General features: G+C 34.2%; 1 protein-coding gene across 5 annotated transcripts in view; it reads right to left on the bottom strand.

Moving 5' to 3' along the window:
* The window catches only part of Sugct (succinyl-CoA:glutarate-CoA transferase), a 693,160-nt gene that overhangs the window by 561,970 nt on the left and 108,202 nt on the right, over positions 1-22,988 (bottom strand). For all 5 annotated transcript variants that reach the window (XM_013521156.1, XM_005397726.2, XM_013521159.1 and 2 more), the window contains one exon: positions 15,782-15,925. In XM_013521156.1, the coding sequence (XP_013376610.1) occupies positions 15,782-15,925 (144 nt within the window). The remainder of the gene's footprint in view (positions 1-15,781; positions 15,926-22,988) is intronic.

Below are 22,988 nucleotides of genomic sequence, written 5' to 3' on the forward strand. Positions count from 1 at the left end.
GCATGTTTATATCTGTTTTCACGAGAAGCCACTTTGAAGATATCAATATGTAATACAACCACCATTGTTAATTCCCTACCACTTTGTTTGTAACTCTGTGTTGTCTGTATTGTGCTTGTGATATGTTGTAAAATGTTGTATGTCTGTTAATGTTTCCCTCCTTTTATCTTTAAAATAAAAAAAAAAAAACCTACTGTTGAACCTCAAACTTCTAAGAAAAGAAGAGCAAGTCAAGCTCAAACCTCAAAACAGAAAGGAAATTATAAAGATCAGGAGACAAATTAATGAAATGGAGACTATGAAGGCAATATAAAGAATCAATGAATCAAAGAGTTGGTCCTTTGAAAGATTAAATAAGATCGACAAACCCTTATCAAATCTTATCAAAAAAAAAAGGATAAGTAAAGACTCAAATCCACACAGTTAGGAATAAAAAGGGTGAAATCACAATGGACCCTGCAGAAACCCAGAAGATCATCTATACCTACTTTGAAAACTTTTATTCTAATTAAGATGGAAAAAGTAGAAGAAATGGACAGATTCCTAGATACATACGAATTACCAAAGCTGAATCAAGAAGATATAAAAGTCCTAAATAGACAAGTGCCAATCAATTAAATCAAAGATGTAATTAAAAACCTACCAATAAAGAAGAGCTCAGGCCCTGATGGATTCAATGATAAATGCTACAAGAAATTTAGATTAGAACTAATACCACTACTTCTCAAACACTTTAAAGAAACTGAAAGGGAAGCAATATTCCCAAATTTATTCCTGGAAGCAAGCATTACCTGGATACCAAAACCGGAGGAAGACCCAAGTAAGAAATAATTACAGGCCAATCTCCCTAATGAACATAGATGCAAACATCCTCAACAAGATATTGGCAAACAGAATGCAGCAAATCATCAAGATTATACACCACAAACAATTGGGATTCATCCCAGGGATGCATGGATGCTTCCACATACATATTTCAATAAGTGTTATATACCATAATAACAGAGTCAAGGACAAAAATCACATGATCATCTCAATAGATGCAGAAAAAGCTTTTGAGAAAGTCCAATGCCCATTCATGATAAAAGTCCTAAAGAAAATTGGAATAGATGGTCTTTATTCCAATCTGATAAAAGCCATTGTGGCAAACCAACAGCCAACATCATACTAGATGGATAAAAACTAAAAGCTTTCACTCTAAAATCAGGAATAAGACAAGTACTCCCACTATCACCACTGCTTCTCAATATAGTTCTGGAAACACTGGTCAGAGCAATTAGACAAGAGAGAGAAATAAAAGGAATAAGGACAGGAAAGGAAGAAATTAAGTTATCATTATTTGCAGGTAACATCATACTCTACACGGAAGACCCCAAAAACACCACCAAAAGACTTCTAGAATTAATAACCAAATTCAGTAGCATAGCTGGATACAAAATCAATACTCAAAAATCATACTCCTCTTGTATAAGAATAACAAACTCACTGAGAGAGAAATTAGGGAAATAACACATTTCACAGTAACATCCAAATAATGAAATATCTAAAAATCAACCTGTACTCTGAAAAAGGAGACCAAAGAGGATATCAGAAAATGGAAAGACATTCCTTGTTCTTGGGTAGGAAGAACCAATATACTAAAAATGGCCATACTTCCAAAATTGCTATACAGATTTTATCCAATCCCAATCAAACCTACAAGAGCATATCTCATAGAATTAGAGAAAACAAACCTAAAGTTCATTTGGAATTAGAAGAGACCTACAATAGCAAAGGCAACTCTGGACAACTAAGGCGAGGCAGGGGTCATCATAATCCCTAACTTGAAATTATACTACAAAGCTATTCTAATAAAATCACAGTATGGGCAAAAAAAAACAAAAATGAAACAGACCCAAGCATCAATGGAAAAGATTAAAACATGCACAAACAATTCCACAAGTATTTAACTAGCTTATCTTTGACAACAGTGCCAAACACCTTCACTGGAAGAAAGATAGCCTCTTTAATAAATGGTGCTGAGGAAACTGGCTAAGACTAAAGACTAAAGGTGGGGAGGGCCCATGCCAAAGACTAAAACTGGACCCATGTCTATTACTATGGACTAAACAAAAATCAAAATAGATCAAATATCTAAATCTATACTGGAAGATAGAATAGTTAGAACTCTTGAAGACACTGTTGTAGGTAAAGACTTTAAGAACAAAATACTAATCACACAGAAACTATCACAAAGAATCAACAACTTGGATCTCATCTTATTAAAAAAAATATTTTTCACAGCAAGAGAAACCAATACAGTGAAGAAACAACCAACAGTGTGGGAAAAAATTTTTGCCTGTTGTTCCTCTGACAAAGGACTAATATTTAGAATATATAAAGAACTTAGAAAAAATCAAACCCCTCAAATTTAAAAGCCCAATCCAAAATCAGGAATCTGAAAAGAATAGACACTTCTCAGATGAAGTAGAAATGGCAATTAAATATACAAAAACAAATTCAACATGATTGGTCAGTTGAGAAATGTAAATTAAAACAACACTGAGATTCCATTTCACTCCAGAAAGCACAGGTATTATCAAGAAATCAATCAATAACAAATGCCGATGGGACTGTGGGGCAAAAGGAACACTTCTCCACTATTGATGGAAGTGTAGACTAATACAACCACTGGAGAAATCAGTGTGGAGATTCCTCAAAAAACTAGGACTAGATGTCCCATTGGAACCAGCTATTCCTCTTCTGGGTATCTTCCCAAAAGAATTAAAAACATGATACCACAGCAATATAAGCACACTCAGGTTTATAGTAGCACAATTTGTAATAGTTAAATACTGGACACAGTCCAAATGCCCATAAACTGACAAACAGATAAAAAAGATGTGGGGGTTTTTTATACAATAGAGTACTACTCTGCCATAAAGAAGGAGAAGCGTGAGACATTTCTAGCTAAATGGACACACCTTGAGACTATATTCTTACGTGAAATAAATCAGACACACATGTAAATAACACATTGTTTCTCTTGTGTGAGAAATGTAAGGGTAAATAAGGATCAAAATGTATAATAGATATTATGAAATAAGAAAATGTTCAAATCAGAAGTGGAACTAGAGAAGATAGAGGGGAAAAGGAAGGAAGGAAAGCAAAAAAGTGTAAGTAAAGAAGGAAAAATTAAACAAAGCTTTTGTAAATGGAGAAGGGAGGTGTTGAGCACCATTCTATATAATTGGGGAAAAAATCATAATTAAATCATGATTAGGGCCTGTTTGAGGAATAACGCCTTGCCATGCAGGCCAGCGATGGTATGTGGGAACATAATTCCATGTGCCTCTGATCATAGTTGAGGCCTCAATGGTCTCACGGTGCTATGATGCCCCCGGGAGACTGCATCAGCTGAAGATAACCTGATTCCTTGAGAACCCAGTGGTAATAAAAGTAGGGTTTTACCTAGGGGGAAGGACAAACTCCTTCTTAACCTGGCATCTCTCCCTACCATCCTCACCAACATAAAGATCCTCATTAGTATAAGGTCAGCACCACCCTCTGAGTCATCTCATAATCCCTCTGATTATTATACACACTAAGTAGATACTGGCTAGTTCAGAGTGTCTTTGTCTTTGCCCATCCTAAGGTACTGACCTCCCATCACCCATGTCGTATATTACTAAACTTGTCTCTGTTTCTTATTTCATCCTTTCACCATACCCCCTCATATAGGCAGTTACATACAGGCAGTTAGGTATCTTGCCCAGGTCTCCAATAGGGAAGGATTGAAGGGAGCATAGGTGAATGGGAAAAAAAATAAATCAAGTTATATCATGTACATGTACAAATTCCCTATAGTGAATGTGATCATTATGTATAACTAAAATGCACCAAAAAAACTTAATTTAAAAAATTAAAAAAACTAGTAAGTACAAAAGTTATTGCTAAAGGTAAAAGAATTGATTTTATAATGACAAAATGGTCAGTCCATCAGAAAGACATGGCACATTTACCTACAAGGACCATCAAAATACAAAGAGCAAAAAGTGACAGATTTAAAGGAAAAGAGACAATTCAACAATAATAGACAGAGACTTAATACCTCACTTTCAAGAAATAAATAAAACAACTGGGCATAAAATAATCAGGAAAAGAGAAAACTTTAAACACATACTGCAAAAATCAAAACCATTTCACACTGACTATAATGAGTAGAGTAAGAGGACAGAGAATAACAAGTTTTGAAAAGTATGTGAAGAAATTTGAACTTACATGAAGCGTTAGTGGGATTGTGAAATAGTACAGTCACTTTGGAAAATAATTTGACAGTTCCTCAGAAGACAGTATCAAATATAGTGTTACCATATAAATCAAGTTGACCTAACAGACATCTACATAACAGTCTATCCAACAACAGAAAGACGCATGTTCTCAAGAGCACCTGGAACATGCTCCAGGATAGACCATTTGGTAAGCCAAAAAACAAGCTCCAGTACATTTTAAGGAACTGAAACCACACAAAGAATGTTTTCTCATTACAATGGAATGAAATGAGGGGGCTAAGGATTTAGCTCAGTGCCTGCCCAGCAAGCACAAGGTCGTGAGTTCGATCCCCAGTACCGGAAAAAAAAAAAAAACAAAAAAAAAACCAATGGAATGAAATGAGAAGTAAAAAACAGGAGGACATTTGGTAAATTCACGAACAGGTTAAAATGAAACAATACATTCTTTTAAAAACACCACATCAAAGAAGAATAACATCAGAAATTAGAAAATACTTTCAGATGATTGCATGGGTAGTTAGAGCTTTCCTCAAACCAATAGCCTAACATTCTACCTAAGATACTGGAAAAAGAAGATACAACTCAACCTAAAACTAGCAAAAGCAAGGAAATAAAAGAGATAACTGTAGATGTCTACAGAGTATGCCGTCACATAATATCAGAATACATATTCTTCTCAGGTTCTCCAAAATAGACCACATACTAGCTCACACAGCAAACTTAAGGAAATGCAAAAGAAATGAAAATATCCCATGTATATTATCAGACCAGAGGGCAATGAAACTGGCAATTAATGGCAAAAGGAAACAAAAAAAACTACATAAGGACATGGTAATTAAATAACATCCTCCAGAACAGCCCATGGGTCACAGATGAAAATAAAGAAGAAATTAAACAGTATCTACAGTTAAATGATAATGCCAATACAACATAATAGAACTTACGGGACACAATGAAGGCAGTCCTACAAGGGAAATTTACAGCAGTGAACTCGCAACAAGAAAACAGAGAAAGCTCAAATAAACAATCTAATGTTAAACATAAGCTTCTAGAAAAAGAACAAGTCAAGCCCAAAGCTTGTACAAGAGAGGAAATTATAAAGATGAGATCAGAAATTAATGCAACTGAGACCAAGAAAACAATACAAAGAATCAATGAATCAAAGAGGTAGCTCTTTGAAAGACTAAATAAAATTGACAAATCTTTAGCCAACTTATCACAAAAAAGACTCAAATCTATGCAATTAAGATTAAAGGGGTATCTTCAAATTGGTTGCTCAGGTAAATAAAAATAGACATGTAAGACTGATCAAACAATTAAACATTAACTGTTCCTTTCAACAAAGCAATAGAAGTCAGTAGTACAACTATGTTAGCTATTCTGTGTATACATATATACAGAAATTTCCCCTTCTTTCTTTTCTCTTTTCCCTCATCCCAGTTGTTCTTTCCTTTAGAGCAGTTTCTTTAACTGTCACAATACCTACCAATTTGAAGATATTAATATGTAATACAACAATTATTAATTTCCTATCACCTTGTCTGAAATTCTGTATTGCTTGTATTGTTTTGTGTTATTTTGTAAATGTATTGTGTTTGTTAATATGTTTTCATTCTTTTATCTTTAAAATTAAAAAATTGAAAGAAAAGTTTTCAACTACAAAGAAAAGCAACATGTTACTAAATGAACTTCACCTTTAAAAAAAAAAAAAGAATAAAAGGGGTGAAATCACAACAGCTCCTGCAGAAACCCAGATCATCAATACCTATTTCAAGAACCATTATTCAGATTCTTGGATATATATGAATTACCATAGCTGAATCAAGAAGATATAAAAATTCTAAATAAGCCAGTATCAGTCAATGAAATTGAAGAAGTGATTAAAAACCTACCAACAAAGAAAAGCCCAATCCTGATGGCTTCACTGCTGTTTTCCACAAGAAATTTAGAGAATATTTAATACCATAAGTTCTCAAATACTTTAATGAAACTGAAAGGGAAGCAGAACTCCCAGTCATTCTTGGACTCAAGCATTACCCTGATACCAAAATCAGAGAAAGATTCAATTTACAAAGAGAGCGACAGGCCAACTTCCCTAATGAATGTATATGCAAAATCGTCAATCAGATAGTAGCCAACAGAATGCAGTAAATCATCAAGATTATAGACCACAACCAGGTAGGATTCACCCCAGGGATGCAGGGATGGTTCAACACATGCAAGTCAATAAATGTAATACTACTCCACATCAAAAGAGCCATGACAAAAATCATATCATCATTTCCATAGAGGCAGAAAAAGCATTTGACAAAGTTCAATGCCCATTCATGATTAAAAATACCCTATAGAAAATTGGAATAGATGCTCTTTACTAAAACAGTCATCTGTGACAAACCAATAGTTAACATTATACTAAATGGACAAAAACTGAAAGCTTTCACTCTAAAAACAGAAACAAGGCAAGGATGCCCACTATCACCACTGCTTCTCAATATAGTTCTAGAAACATTAGCCAGAGCAATTAGACAAGATAAAAAAATAAAAGGAATAAAGATAGGAAAGAAAGAAGTTAAGCTATCATTATTTGCAGATGACATATACTCTACATAAAAGACCCCCCAAAACTTCACTAAAAGACTTCTAGATCTGCTAACCAAATTCAGTTGTGTACCTGGATACCAAGTCAACACTCAAAAATCAATAGCATTCCTGTACACAAATGAAAAACATATATTGAGAGAGAAATTAGGAAAACCATGCCTTTCACAATAGCATTGAAAAAAAATGATATACTTAGGAATCAGTCTAAAAAAGGAAGTAAAAGATCTCTATACTAAGAACTACAGTACTCTGAAAAACAACATTGAAGAGGATATCAGAAAGTGGAAAGATATCCCTTGCTCTTGAGTAGGAAGAAACAACATAATAAAACTGGTTAGACTCCCCCAATTTTTATACAGATTTAACACAATCTTAATAAAAGTTCCAACAGCACATCTCACAGAACTAGAGAAAAACTTCCTAAAGGTCATTTGGAACTAGAACAAACCTAGAATAACAAAGGCAATTCTGGGCAAAAAGGAAAGGCAGGGGGCATCACAATCCTTGATTTGAAATTATACTTCAGAACTGCTGTGATGAAAACAGAATGGTACTGGCACACACAAAAAAACAACAGACCTGAGGATCAGTGGAATAGATTAGAAGATGCAGAAACAATTCCAAACATACTTAGCCACCTTATCTTCAATGAGGGGACCAAACACCTTCACTGAAAGAAAGATAGGTTCTTTAATAAATGGTGCCAGAAAAAATGGTTTTCCACGTACTGAAATTAAAACTGGGCCCATGTCTCTCACCATGCACTAAAGTAAAATCAAAATGGATCAAAGATCTAAATATTAAAACAGAAACACTAAATTTGCTAGAAGACAATATAGGTAGAACTCTTGAAGACACAGTGGTAAGCAGAGATTCTATGAACAAAACTTCAACTGCACAGGAAATATTAAGAAGAACAACTAGGATTTCATCTTATTAAAACGCTTCTGTACAGTAAAAGAAATCACCAAAAAAGTAAAAAAACAGCCCACACACTGGAGGAAAAATTTTGCCAGCTCTTCCTCAGATAAAAGACTGATATCTAGAATATATAAAGAACTGAAAAGAATCAAACTTCTCCCCAAATTTAAAGACACAATCCAAAACTGGGCATTTGAGATGAACACACATGTCTAAGGTGAAGAAGTACAAATAACAAATAATTTTTAAAAAAAGTTTGACATCATTGTTCATTTGAGAAATGCAAACTGAAACAACACTGAGATTCTATCTCATCCAAAAAGAATGGCTACTATCAAGAGATCAACCAATAACAAATGCTAGTGGGGCTGTTAAAAAAAGAAACAATTTTCCACTGCTGGTGGGAGTGTAGACTCATGCAACCACTGCATACATCAGCATGGAGATTCCTCAAAAAACTAGGATTAGAGGTTCCGCTGACCCAGCTTCTTGGTATCTTTCAAAAAAAATTAAAACCATCATACCACAGTAGATATATGCACACCTATGTTCATAACAGCACAGTTTGTAATATTAAATATTGGACAAAAGCCCTAATGCCCATCAAGGGGCTGGGGATTTAGCTCAGCAGCACAGCACCTGCGCGACAAACACAAGGTCATGAGTTCGATTCCTGGTACCGGAAGAAAAACAAACCAAATGCCCATCAACTGATGAATAGATAAAGAAGATGTGGTTTTTTATACAATGGAGTACTACTCCCCCATAAAGGATACCGTTGAGACATTTATAGGTAAATGGATGCACCTAGAGACCATGTTCTTAAGTGAAATGACTCAGGCACACATGTGTAAATATGCATTGTTTCTGTGATGTGAGAAACTGAAAGTGTAAATAAGGACCAAAATGTATAATATCTAGATTATCTATCCCATGTAATGCAATCAAAACAAGTAGAAAAGCATGTTTTGGGCACTGCATGAAACCCAGTCATTTTTCAGACAGCTGAAATTAAGTGTAAATGTTATGTACTTAATGCAGATGAACATTTATATATAAAAAGAATACTCAATAAAAAGGTGAAGTTTCCTCTCATACAATAGAAGAAAATATTCTAATGGGAAGGGGCACAAGGGAGGGAGCAAGGAAGGAAAGGAAAAGAAAAAAATAAGAAAAGAAAGGTAAAATGGAAACAATGCTTTTGTAAATAAGATGGGGAAGAGGGGCAAAAGGGAGGGGAGGGGAATGGAGAAAAAAATAATAATCACAGCATATCATGTATGGGTACAAGTTCCATATGATGAATGTGATCATTATGTATATCTAAACTGTACCAATAAACTTAATGATTTTAGAAACATTGTTTTGGTTACATTAGCAGAATAAAGGAATAAAATCATAAAATCATCTCAATTGATGCATAAAAGCATTTGAAAAAAATCAACAGAACAACAACACCAATAAAAGACATCCAAATTGGAAAGGAAGAAGTAAAACTGTCTCTATATAGAAAGAATAGATTGTACAAAAGAAACTGTTAGAATAAACAAATGTAGTACATTTGCATGATATAAAACCAACATGCAAAATCAGTCGTATTTCAGAGACTAACAACAAACTATCTAAAAAAGAAACCAAGAACATAATCTTACTTATAATATCATAAAAAATAAAATAAAATATTTATGAATAAATTTAATAGATGCACAAAATAATCCTAAAATTCCTAAGGAACCACATGTAAATATTAATATGCACTTAATAATGTGCTTCCTAAATTTAAATATTTATAGCAGTGAAAGGTCTTAGCTAAGGAATATGCTGGCTGAAGAATGAAAGTTGGACTAGGATTAAAAATTGGCTAGAGGCAACTAAAACTGTTGTCTGACAAAGGCTTTTAAGACAGGAATGGAATGGGCTTCTCAAAAGGAAGGGGATCAAGAGATTTCTGGAGAGGGGAGGAAGGCAAGGAACGGGGGTGGAAAAAGTAATGAAGATGTGTTATGTATGAGTATTAATTCCCCATGAACAACATAAACAAATATTATGTACTATACACACGTACTAATGAATAAAAACAGAAGATTCAAATGCAAAATCACTGTTCCCAGTTTCTTCAAATTTCTAATATTACCCTTTTTTTCTCTTTCCCTACTCCACTGTCTCAACTTCTTTGCTCCCAGGCTATATGCCTCTCTATCTTTCCATCTTCTACCTGTGTTTCACCATAATCTCAGTTTTCGGCCTCCACTTTCTTCCTGGGTACACAATATTCTCACAAATTTGGCACATTTATAGACTGTTCTCAGCATAATTCTTCTAGAGCTAACTTACCATTAAGCATTGTAGATACGGTGCCTAATGCCCAGAATATTTTCAGAATATATAAAAATATTTTAACTGTTAATTTCTTTTAAAATCTAAAGAAAGCAATGAATTAAAGTGAAAATAAATAATAATAGTTTATCCTTATACCAATGCAGTGGTAGAATGTAACTTTAATAATTTTATAGATGAAAGAATCCACAAATGCAAAAGTTTGTAGGACTCACAGATGTTATAATAGGCCCTGACTTCTGAATCAGCTCAGGCCAAAACACCTGACCATTCAAAACCGGCCCACTCTGGTCTCATGAGTAGGCCCTATTCCAGAAGCAAATCTATGAGTATTCTTTTCAAACCCTGTTTTACAGTATTATAAATCACTAAATTTACTAGAAATCATCAAATCATCATATAAAGTAAAGTTTATGATGTGTAATATATACCTCATTAAAATTAGTTTTTAAAAAATATAAAATAAAAAGAAAAGCAAGTATAAAGACACCAAAGTATAAAAGATGGATTTCAGATTACTTCTTTGGGAATCAATAGGTTAACAAGAATGTGCTAAAATAAGAATCAAAAATTTATCTACCCTAATATGATTGTATATATATAACACTAACGGCATTCAAATGTGTGAAAAGAACTGCACCACCAACAGTAACAAAACGCTCTATACGTGAGAGTAATTATGGTGCTTGAAAATCCTAACTCATTGTAGTAGTAATTAAGGGAGCCTGGTTACAATTAAGTACAGGAAGGATATTAAAACTTCCAGAAGATATTTCTGTAAGCCACAACAGAAGAACAAGAGCAAAGGAATAATTGGAACCACATACAAACCCACTTCCTTGTTATTTACCAATATCATCTAAGAACACTGTTTAGATGCTGACATTAGACAATCTGGAGTGAACAACTTTAAATCACATTAAGTCTAAAAGAAAATCAAAAGAACTTTATGACAAGGGTTAAAAGTTTATAGCCTTGAAACTACAAAAAATTTGGTGCCCACTACAAACCACATCCCGGCAACCAATATGTCTCTGCAATGAACTACTTAAAATGGTTTTGTTGTGGTGAGGCAATCATCTCTGAGTTAATAATTAGCTACTATTCAAATCAAGTGTAATTTGTCTATTGTATGCTAGCTCACTTTTCAGAGAAGTACAAAATTTCATTTTTAGCAGCAACACTGAATGTTATAATCATTCATTTGTTATCCCATGTAGTGCAATCAAAACAAGTAGAAAAGCATGTTTTGGGCCCTGCATGAAATCCAGTCATTTTTCAGACAGCTAAAATTAAGTGCAAATGTTATGTGCTTAATACAGATGAACATTTATATATAAAAAGAATATTTAATAAAAAGGTGAAGTTTCCTCTTATACAACCCTGAAAAGTATCTAGAAATAGCTCCTCTCATTTGCATAAAGCAGATTTGCATCAGTTTGTGGTTTGGTTGTTGAATTTAGAATCTATAATGTTATTTTAAATTAAAATACAAAGTGAAGTTAATCAAGATTTCTTTACTATGAAAAGTTGTTAGTCTGATAATGAAACAATTATGCCAATAGGCAACTTTTAAATCTCAGCACATTTCTAACACTGTGAAATGTTTTTCAATAACCTAATAAAACTAATGCTTGTCAATGTATTTTTCACATCTTTTATTGCACTGGATCCTCTAAACAACCTTGTATGCTAGTATAGCATTTGTAAATTGCCCCCTCAATAACCATTTCCCCTACTCTAGCCAAAGAGAAAGCTCACCATTCTCTGTGGGATCAACCTCTCTCCCATTCTCAGCCATGAGTTGGGTAGAGTTAACCCCATCCTAATACCAGGTATGGCTTAAGTAAATCAGCCAATTCTGTCTTTCAGGCCTCATCAATCAGTTTAGAATGGTCACTAAACTGACCACAGTAAAATATACAGTCTTGTTTTCTGGGACTTCTAGGAAAGGGAATTTTCATTTTCTTTTACGGGAATCACTAAGATTGTGAAAATTTCCTCAGTTATATGGGATAAGAATGTAACATTTTGCAAGATGTTGCAGAATGTAATATCTGTCATAACTGTGGCTCCACAGAAGGAAGGATGGAAGGAAAGAGAAAGAGAAAGAGAAAGAGAAAGAAAAAGGAAGAGTACAGAAAAGACTGAAACCAGGAACTTTTTTAAAAAGCAAGACAAAGGTAGAGGAAAAAAGAGATACGCTGGAGGGCTGGGGATTTAGCTCAGCGGCAAAAGCGCCTGCCTGGTAAGCGCAAGGTCGTGAGTTCGGTTCCTGGTACCGGAGAAAAACCAAAAAGAAAAGAGAGAACCCAGAGACAATGAATAAAGGAGAGGCAAAAAGAGACAAACAGCACTCTGGCTAACGTGGGTTCAGAAAACAAATATGTTCTCACCACCCAATATCTGCCACTTTAGATGGGCCTGAACACAAGTCATTTTGTCACTGCTACCCTTTGAACTCTTTGGCCATCATGCACAGCTTGAAGGCTATTTTGAACAGGGTAGTTGTAGTGGGTACACCTAACAGAATGTATAGATAAACAGAAGTCTTTAGAGATTTAAAGCAAGATTCCTACACTGGACATATGAGGCCCCCAAAAATCTTGGTCCAGTCAAGTTTTCTGACCCTGTCTTCTACCGTCACTCATTCATATCCCAAGTTCTAGTTTTGTCATCATTTTGTCTTGCATTTGCTATTAGCCATGCCAAGATGACACCTCTCTCTCCTGCCCCCAACTTAGTAAACTCCTACCAGTTCTTCAAGACTTAGCTCACTAATGCCTTTAACTCACTCAGGTGATTTGGCTACTAAACCTTGAACAGATGTGTCACCTCCCCGTCCTACCCAGTTACAACCCAGTCCTACCCTGCAACACAAAACATGCTAGGAAAAAAAAAGTTATCATCCAATAACCCCAAATGCTGTTTTTCTCAAGACTCATATGTCAAAAGAAACACTTGTCCCATCAGTTCATCCTCCATGACTACCTTCACTCAATAAGTCAAAACATGAGAGGTAGTGATCCAGATGGGCTCACTTTGTTGCACTATTTCTTAAGGCTGTTGGTATACTTTGTGGGTAGAAGAGACATGGGATGTCTTGCTGTTTCTTTCTCACAGATGTTCTTTTGCCTCTTCTGTCTCCTACTTAATTTGTCTTATCCCCTGGATATTCACTACAAGAAAGCCTAGAGCTTGCCTATCTCTCAATGTCAAATTTTTTTTGCAGGGAAGAGACAGTCTGGATATCAGAAAACAGAGTTCCTGCTGTGACTCTGTTATTCAAGCGGGTCAAGTCTCAGTTTCTTTGCAAGTAAAATGGAAGTAAAAATTCCTGCCTACCTACCCATGTCAAGTGATTAACTACTGTATAGCTCTAAAATAACACATAATAGGTTTTTCTTGTTCAAAGACAGTGAATGAGTCTTAGCCAGACATGGTGGCACATGCCTGTAATCCCAGAACTCTGGGAGCCTGAGGCAGAAGGACTGAAAGTTCAAGCTCTGCCTGGGCAATTAAGCAATTTAGCAAGACCTTGTTTCAGAAAAGAAAAGTAAATAGAGCAGAAGATGTAGCTCAGTGAGAAGGCTCTTGGTGAGTTCCCAGAAACACACACACACACACACACACACACACACACACACCAAAAAATGGCTAAAATACATATATCTCTGTATATGTGAGTTTACACTCATTTGAAGCAGCCCTAAAGGTGATTACAAACACTCTCCTCCACTCCTACCCCCAGACAAACACACTCCCACATGGTGAATCACTACTTAGGTGCTGGAAGATATTTAAACCCACAAAAGATTTATTCCAAAGCTAATTAATTAATAAATGAAGTACAGATTAAAGCAATAATTAATAAATGAAGTATGGAGTAAAGCAATCTAGGTAGAGATCAGAAAACCTGCATAGCATCCTAACTCCAAGAGCTGCTATATCATTTGGGAGGCCTGTTGCAAAATGAAAAATATAAAGCCTCTTGTTCAAAAGTTATTAAAAATGTCAAGACGAGAGCAGGACATTTAAACTCAACCAAGCCCTCTACAACTACACAGGTCACCTCTGTAAAATCTTCATGGCTTCCATGATTATTGGATGTGCAGTTTTCACCCAGTCTCTTAACTTCTACCAGGTTCTTTATAATCATGAAATTAAGGAAGAAAAGAAAGAATTTTATCTACTTCTCATAACTAGCATCTGTGGTTCTTGTGAAGGAGTAAGAGTACTCATTTGACAAGAGTTCTTTTAACTTTTACAAGATCATTAAAATCCTAATTATGACTCAAAGCTGTTGTTGATAATTCATACATAATATTTCACCTTCAACCACACTGATTTTTTTTTTAACTTCTATCCACCTCTGTCATCTTGCCTAAGAGGAAAAAGTCTCCAAAGCAGTGTTCCAAGTTTACTATTTTCCCATGTATGCCATTTAAATCTGAAATTCCCAACTGAGGTCTCTATGTCTAGAAAGTAATTTTTCCCACAGTAAAATGTCTCCTTGTACAAATTAGATATTTTGTTTTTTATATCCCTGAAAAATTATCTATTCAGAATCAGCTTCAACATATGGTACAGCATCTGGGTCTAATCCAGTAAAAAGGAGGCAAAATGTCATGTTGAGAGTGAGTTAACTCTTTTTTTCACCAGTTTAGTATTTAGTACATTAACTGATAACTATCTAGACCAAGGATTCTTCTTATAAGTCCATGGACAGAATGCTGGGAGCTAATTAGTTTGAGTGAAAAAAATAATAGCTTTATTTTCATCAATTTCTAACTAAACTTTATTATTTTTTCAATTATGAGTATAGACAAAAAAACACAAAGTACTAGCAGTACCTATGACTTGATCACCAATAAATATTATACATATTATCATAACATTAGTTATTCCAAATTTCTTGAAATATCATTTATGCTCAGCATTAACTCAAAATTATAATACTATTAGACCCACCAATATATCTAGTGGTTTAATGTTAGTAAAAATCATAATATAATATCATAATGTATAAATTATTTTTACATTAAAATAGTTATATTTCACTATAACTTGGTTCCCTATAATCCTATCTGATTTTATTAATTTTAAAACATGATTCCAAGGTACTAGACTATGAAAGGGATCCATGGCCCACAAAAGGTGCAGAAACTCTGTCAAGAGAAGTTACAAAGCCAGCTGTGGTGGCACATGCCTGTAATCCCAGCACTTAGGAAGCTGAGGCAGAAGGATCACCGTGAGTTCTAGGATAGCCTATGCTACAAAGTGAGTTTAAGGCCAGCCTGAACTGTATAGTGTAACCGTATCTCAAAAGGTCAAAAAAAAAAAAAACAACAACAAAGTTACAAAGCTCATGTCCCAAAAAAATAGAGATAAATGTATTCTTATCTCATAGTATTAATTAAACAATTCTAGTCGTTAAAAAGTCTTTCAAATTCTACTTCAACAATACCATGTATATAACAAAATCTTCATGATTCTCTTATTTTAACATGAACAAGTACTGTTTCTTTTTTTGTTTTTTTTTTCTTTAATTTTAATGGGTTTTTGCACGTGACCATAGAATTTAATCTGAAAAGGTATAGTCCAAATACAAGTTGGAACACCATTGCCTAAAAAGGTATTTAGATTGATACCTGGGATGACAGTAGGTTGCAGTCAATGAACAGTCCTTTTCCAGTTTTACATCTTTGGATCAGTCCGGCCATAATGGCTCCATATGCATACAGGCCAGTGGCAAGATCAGTCATGGCCACTCCTGGGCGAACTGGATCTCCATCCTGATTTGAGAGTTAGGTTGATAAAAAGAGAGAATTGAAAGTTAAAGTCATTATAGGATTTCTCAACTATTCTAAATAAATAATTTTATATGAAGTATGTAAAAAAATATATTTATATATACACAAATAAACACAATGAATTATTGTTGATGATATCCATTGATAGAGGTTTGTAGTTACTGTTTATTATTGTATTTCTCTCCTCAAACTCTACCAAATTAAACCCAATAAAATATAAGATTTTTAAAAACACATATTAAGCCCCTTGATATTTTTACCTTGTTTATACTAAAAAAGATGAATAAAGAATTTAATTTGAATTTAAATAAGTTAATTTGCTGGTGAGGAAAGAGCTAAAAAAAGAAGAATTTTTTTTTGTTGAATGAAAAGCTACCTTGGGGGGAGAAAAGGAGGCAAAAGACTTGGTGTAATCCATTTATAATCACTCAAACAGCTGGCAAATACTTCAATGATTTTTGCTTTTTTAAAAAAAGACACATCTATAAAAGGATTTTAGCAGGATACCTCTGGTTTAGGATTACTGCAATGAGCAAACTTAACATCTACAAATTATAAGCCATGGGGCACAAGATATAGGGATTCAGCTATGTACTCATCTAAGTATAAAATGGACATGTTTCATATCCTATAATGCTGATCATTGTATTAAATAACCTGTGTACTTTATTAAGGATTTTATCTACTGCTCTAGGCTTAGGAGTCTTGTCTGTTGTAGTGAGAAAGAACCTCATAGCCTCTCTCAATATCCAGGACCTTGCTGTTCCACTTGTGCCTTTTGATTGCTTGTACCTTTGAAATTATATAAATAAAGTTTGATGTTGATGAACACTTCCAGTTCATGTCAACCTGATCTGATAATGCAGTCCTTGGGTCATATATAAAGGCATTGGAACAGTGCCTGACACAGCGTAAGTTGTCTATAAAAATTACCTATCAACATTATATCAGGCAGTTTCTACTTTTCACTACTTGGAATTTTGTTAAGTCTTTCATTGCACAAAATATCTAAAAACACTCACATTATTTATTTCATTCAATTGATACATTCATTCATTCATATCTCAACTCGTTAATTCCAGTTGCTGTTATGTCATTTTCAGAAGCTAATTTTTCCTTTTATGCAGCCCATGCTTATAATACCACATTAATTATCTTACAAGAGCACTAAATAATGTAAAAAACAAGTAAGTGAGACTATACAGTGCCAAAAATGTTTTCCTCTGCTTTTCAACACAGTTTCAAGGATAATGCCATGAAAACCAAGAATGTATAGTAGTTTCTATTATTACTGTTTAAACTTGTAATGTAATGGCTTTAATCAGTAAACATACCTGTCATTGGGACTTAAGATTATTTAATGTGTTAAAAGTAAAGGACAAGTTTAAATTTAAATTTATGGATTTTTTCTCATTACAAAGTAAATATAATCATGTTTTATCCTCCATAACTCTCAGATCAATAGGAATAATTAAGATAAATCCTTTAAATTTTTTTTGTTTGTTTGTTTTTTTGAGACAGGGTCTCCCTATGCAGTTCAGTTTGGCCTTGAGCTCAGTTTGTAGCTCAGACTGGTCTCAAACTTGTGATGATCCTCCTGCCTCAGCCTCCCAAGTGCTGGGATTACAGGCATGTGCCATCATACCCGGCCTTTAAATTATATTTAAGGGGCCTGGGGATTTAGCTCAGTGGCACAGTGCCTGCCTGGCAAGCGTGAGGTCATGAGTTTGATTCCTGGTACCGGAAAAAAAAACAAAAACAAAAACAAAAAAAAGAAAACAACAATAAATTATATTTAAGCCTGAAGGTGCATGCCTATAATGCCAGCACTTGGGAGGCTGAGGCAAGGGAATCTCCAAGAGTTTCAGGCCAGCCTGAACTACATAGGGAGACCTAGTCTCACAATAACATTATATTTTAAAGTTTCAAGAAAGGGGAACAACCCTTGATTAATATTCTGAAAACATCGTTATATTATTCAGAATAATAACATGATACATATGAACATAAATAAACATTAATAATAATTATGTAAATTATAAATAATGAAATAATATGTTACCCATGTATTAGAGACATCATTGCCACGGGTAAAAAATAACAATTTGTGCTAAATAATTGTAGTCAAACACTAATTGAAAGAGACTTGCTAATACATTTTACAGTCAGAAATACAAGTTGAAAATAAAAGCATGAAAAGATACAGCATGCAAATAGGCATCATAAGAAAACTACAGTGGCGACATTAGTATTGGCTAGAATATACTTTGAAACCAAAAACTGTACCTAGAGAAGAAGGAAGATATTTTCATAATGAGAAAAAGTGTTAAGGAATTGGAAAGATATAGAAATTATAAGCATATATACACCGAACAATAGAAATACCAGAATAAACTAACATATGACAGTTCAAAGAAAGAAAAAGACAATTCAAGAATAAATAATAGGAGACTTCAATGGGAAAATTTGAATTGGGGATGAAACAACTAAAGAGAAATAAGTTATTAGAATTGTAGTATAAGCCAACCATATCTAACGTGTCTAAAAAATAGGTCATCTAATAACAAAATGCACATGCTTCTCAAGTATACATAAGACATTCACTAGGACAGACCATATTCTACAATATAAAACAAACTAAAATACATTTAAAACAAGGGAATTCATGCAAAATCTGTGCCCAGATCAGAATGGGAGGAAATTAGAATCAATAGCAGAAGCTTATCTGGGAAACTCAAAATACATGAAGGATAGGCATACAGGTTACTGGAAGAGCACTTTGCCATCATGTGTAAGACTTTGGGTTTGAGTCCCAGCACCACAAAAAATACATATAAATATATATGAACATATTCTCAGAACACCACTGGGTAACAAAAAAACTCACATAGGAAATTAGAAGGTATTTTGAGATGAATGTAAATAAAGGCACATATGTCTGATGGTGTATTGAAATGAATAGTTAATGCTCACAATTTTTTATATTCTGATCGACTTTGCATGCTTGTGTCTGGTGGTCTGAGCAACTGATTTGAAGGTAACAATATGTAATGGAATTACAATGGTGAACTCCTACCATTTTGTCTAATGAAACTGTATCATCTCTAACGTTTTATCAAAGAATTATTTTCTTATTCTCTGTAATGGTTTGAGCAATCTTTCATTCTTACATCTGGTAATCTGAGCAATGTAGTTGAGGATAGCAATATGTAATGTAACAACCACTGTTGATTCATATTATTTTGTCTTTAGACCCTGTATCACTTTGAATGTTCTTGCTCTCATTTGTTTATGTTCGAGATACTGGTATGCTGCTACTGTTCTATTTTTTGTTTGTTTGTTTGTTTCTCATTTACTACTCTCTTTAAAATAAAAAATAAAAAAGGAAAGAAAAGAAAGGCACAAGATGCTCTAACTTATGGAATGCAACTAAAAAAGTATTTGACCAAAATTTATATACCTACACTTTAAAAGATCTCAGATCAACGATCTAAAGAGTGAAAGAAAACTGTACTCAAAACAAGAAAAATGAAGGATATATTACATATTAGTGCAAGAAGTAATGAAAGAAAGAATAGAAAATCAATAAAAATTTTTAAAGGTGATTCTTGAAAAAACCAACAAAATTGAGAGAATTTTAACTGAAGTTTCCAAGAAAGACATTTAAATTGATAAAAGCAGGATGGTCACTGAAAAGTATATAGAAAATTATACTGTTATAGGCAACTGAGTTAGATAGAAATATTATAGGCCCTCGAAGGAGCCAATATGAAAGATACATATTTGCTGTGGGCCAGACTTTAACACAAAGGACTAAACAAATGCACCCATATACCTCCCTAGGGATAGACATCAGGGATTGCTATTCTAAATAGGTAGCCATCACCTTGAAGAGTCACTGATCCAACCCCTTACAGGAAAAGTCCCTGTTCTGTATTCATGCTCTCTTGCTATGTGATTCGCTTTCCCATTTGATCCCAGTTTAATCAATTTTACCTGAAAAATTCTTATTGGCTGACCATAGTTTTATCCATTTTCCCCTCCCTTTGACCCACCTTATCTCGCGGTTTTGCTCTATAAAAGTCCCTAGAAAAGACAGAGTCTTGGGTAACCCTCTCGGGCCCCTCTTCTGTCCCTCTCTTGGACAGAAGCTTTCTTTCCCTCAATAAATATATTCTGCTCTTAACCTCCGTTGTTCCTAAAATTCATTTTTCGATTTTAGAGAACACGAACTTGTCCCAGATATCATTCAGGTTGGGAGTTTTCATTTTCCTGTATCAATAATAAACCAATTTTTTTTTTAAACTTCTGGAACTAATATGAGATAAGCAAGATTGCAAGATACCAGACAATACACAAAACCCAACTTCACTCTATGTAATAGTAATAAACAAAAAATTAGGAAAATAAATCCATTTACAAAACCATCAAAAAGAAAACTATTACTTAGAAGCAAATTTAAGAAAGAAAAAATATAATCTGAAAACTACAAATCATTGTTGAAAAAAAATTAAAGAATACCTAAACAGATAGAAAGACACATTGTATATTGTGGTCTTAGATCAGGAGACCTAGTATTGTTAATATGGTATTAGTTCCAAAACGGATCTACAGATTTAGTGTAATCTCACCTACCAAAATTCTAGGTGCTTTTTTGCAGAAATAAAATGTGATCCTAAAATTCATATAAAAATATGAAAAACAAAATATCCAAAAATATCTAAAGGAATAAAGTTAAAGGGCCCATTCTCCCAATATCAAAACTTAACTACAAAGCTATCATAATCAAGGCAACACAGTACCAGTATAGGAAAAATGTATAAGTAATGAACTTTTTCAGATTTATGTACAATTTTTGACAAGTTTATCAAAACAATTCAATTGGGAAAGACTGGTCTTTTTTAAAAATGGTGAAAAGAATATAAAAGAATAAAGTTGGGCCCCTTCCTTACATCACAGAAAGAAATTAATCCTCACACCTGGAGATGCAGTTCAATGACAGTGTTTCCATAGCCTGACTGAGGCCTAGGGTTCAATCCCTAGGATAGCGAAAATAAAATTACTTCAATTCTGTTGGTAGGAATGCAAGTTAGCAAAAACAAATGGATGAAAAAAAGGATGTATGGAAGTTCCTAAAAAACTAGACCTAGAATTATCATAAGAAGCAGAAAGCCTACTTCCATATGGAGCAGAAATCATTTTGTTAAGGGAAATCTGCACTGCCATGTTCACTGTAGCAAGTATTCACAATAGCCAAGTAATGGAATCAACCATTGTCCACCAACAGATGAATGGGTAAAAATGTGGTGTATATACACAATGGAATATGGAATATGATTCTTCTGTTAAAAGGAAGAAAATTCTGTCATCTGCAACAACATAGATGGAATTGGCCATCATAATGCTAAATGAAATAAGCCAGGCACAAAAAGACAAACACCATATGTTTCCACAGATATGTGAAATCTGAAACAATCAAACTCAAAGAAGCAAAGAGCAGAATAGTGGTTACTGAGGCTGGGGAAGTGGAAGGAGGGGGTAGGGAGGTGATGGCCAAAAGGTAGAAAACTTCAGTTAGGCAGGAGGAAGATACTTGTTTGTTTCTTTAGCTCTATTGCACAGAATAATGAATACAGTTAATAATAGAGTGTACACATTTCAGTTTGCTAAGAAAGTAAATTTCAAATGGTCTTACTGCAAAATAATGTTAACATTTGATGTAACGGACATGTTTACTAGGTAAATTTAATCATTCCACATGGTATTCATAAATTATAACATCATTTTGTATATAATAAATTTGTATAATTATAAATTATTAATTTATAATTAAAAACAAATTAAGCACATAAAAATTGACCTAAATATAAGATCTAAAACCAAAAAATGGAAGGAAACATAGAAATAAATCTTTATGATCCTGGAACTGGCAATGTTTTCTTAAATACACCATACTATGAAAATCCGTCATAAATAGAAAATCCTGTCATAGAAGAACTGTCAGCATGCCAGAGGAATAAGGAAATGAAAACAAATTATCATTTAATGAGCAGGAAGTCCCACAGAGAACCACACTGTGGCTGTGAAGTGACTGCTCCCAGGTGCAACAGGACACAACCAGAGAGGGGAATGTGTATGTGCAAGGTGCTCCGTGTCCCTTCCACATCTGGAAGGCCAGCAGCACCCTGCTGCTGTGACAGCACAACACATCTGCCTCTTCCTAAAACCTGGGATAAATTTTCTCTCTCTTTCTCTTTCTTTCTCTCTGTCTGTCTGTTTGTCTCTCTCTCTCTGTCTCTCTCTGTCTCTGTCTCTCTGTCTCTCTCTCTGTCTGTGTCTCTCTCTGTCTCTCTCTGTCTCTCTGTCTGTCTGTCTCTCTCTCTCCCTCCCTCCCTTCCACCCTTGTGGTACTGGGCAATGAATCCAGAGCCTTTGTAAGTGAACTACATCCCAGCCCTTTTTATTTTTTCTATTGACACAGGTCTTGCTAAGTCACTAAGTTGCCCAGGCTGGGCTGTAACCTCCAATCTTTCCTGCTTCAGGTTCCCACAGTGCTGTGATTACACACATGCACCACCATGCCCTGTGCTTTGTGCTCTATGTCAGTAGAGATTTATCACTTAGAATCCTGAGAAAAGATACATTTGAGGAAAAATGTGTAAGTAACTAACCTCGGCAAACAGTAATGCCCTAGAATCTCATCATAATTTATTGGAAGAAGTGGATTTAAACTTATATTTAGACTTTTAGAAATCAAGTAATACATTGATTTTAGTCAATCATAATCCTGGAAACTGAGAGTAGAATTTTTATTTTTTCAGTATCATTCAGAAACCACTCTAAATGTATTTAGATCTTTTAATTAATGTAACTACTTTGTAAGGAAGATCTGTGATAATCATTCTGTGAAACAGAGATAGGCCTCTCATCTACAAAGACAAGAACAGGAGGAGACTCTAGTTAACTTTTTTTTTAAATTTCTTTTTATTTTTTAAATTTTTTTTATTTTAAAGAATAAAAGAAGGATAACATAATAATAGGGGGG

Source organism: Chinchilla lanigera, unplaced genomic scaffold (genome assembly GCF_000276665.1).
Source record: "Chinchilla lanigera isolate Chin_1 unplaced genomic scaffold, ChiLan1.0 scaffold00059, whole genome shotgun sequence".
NCBI lineage: Eukaryota > Metazoa > Chordata > Mammalia > Rodentia > Chinchillidae > Chinchilla > Chinchilla lanigera.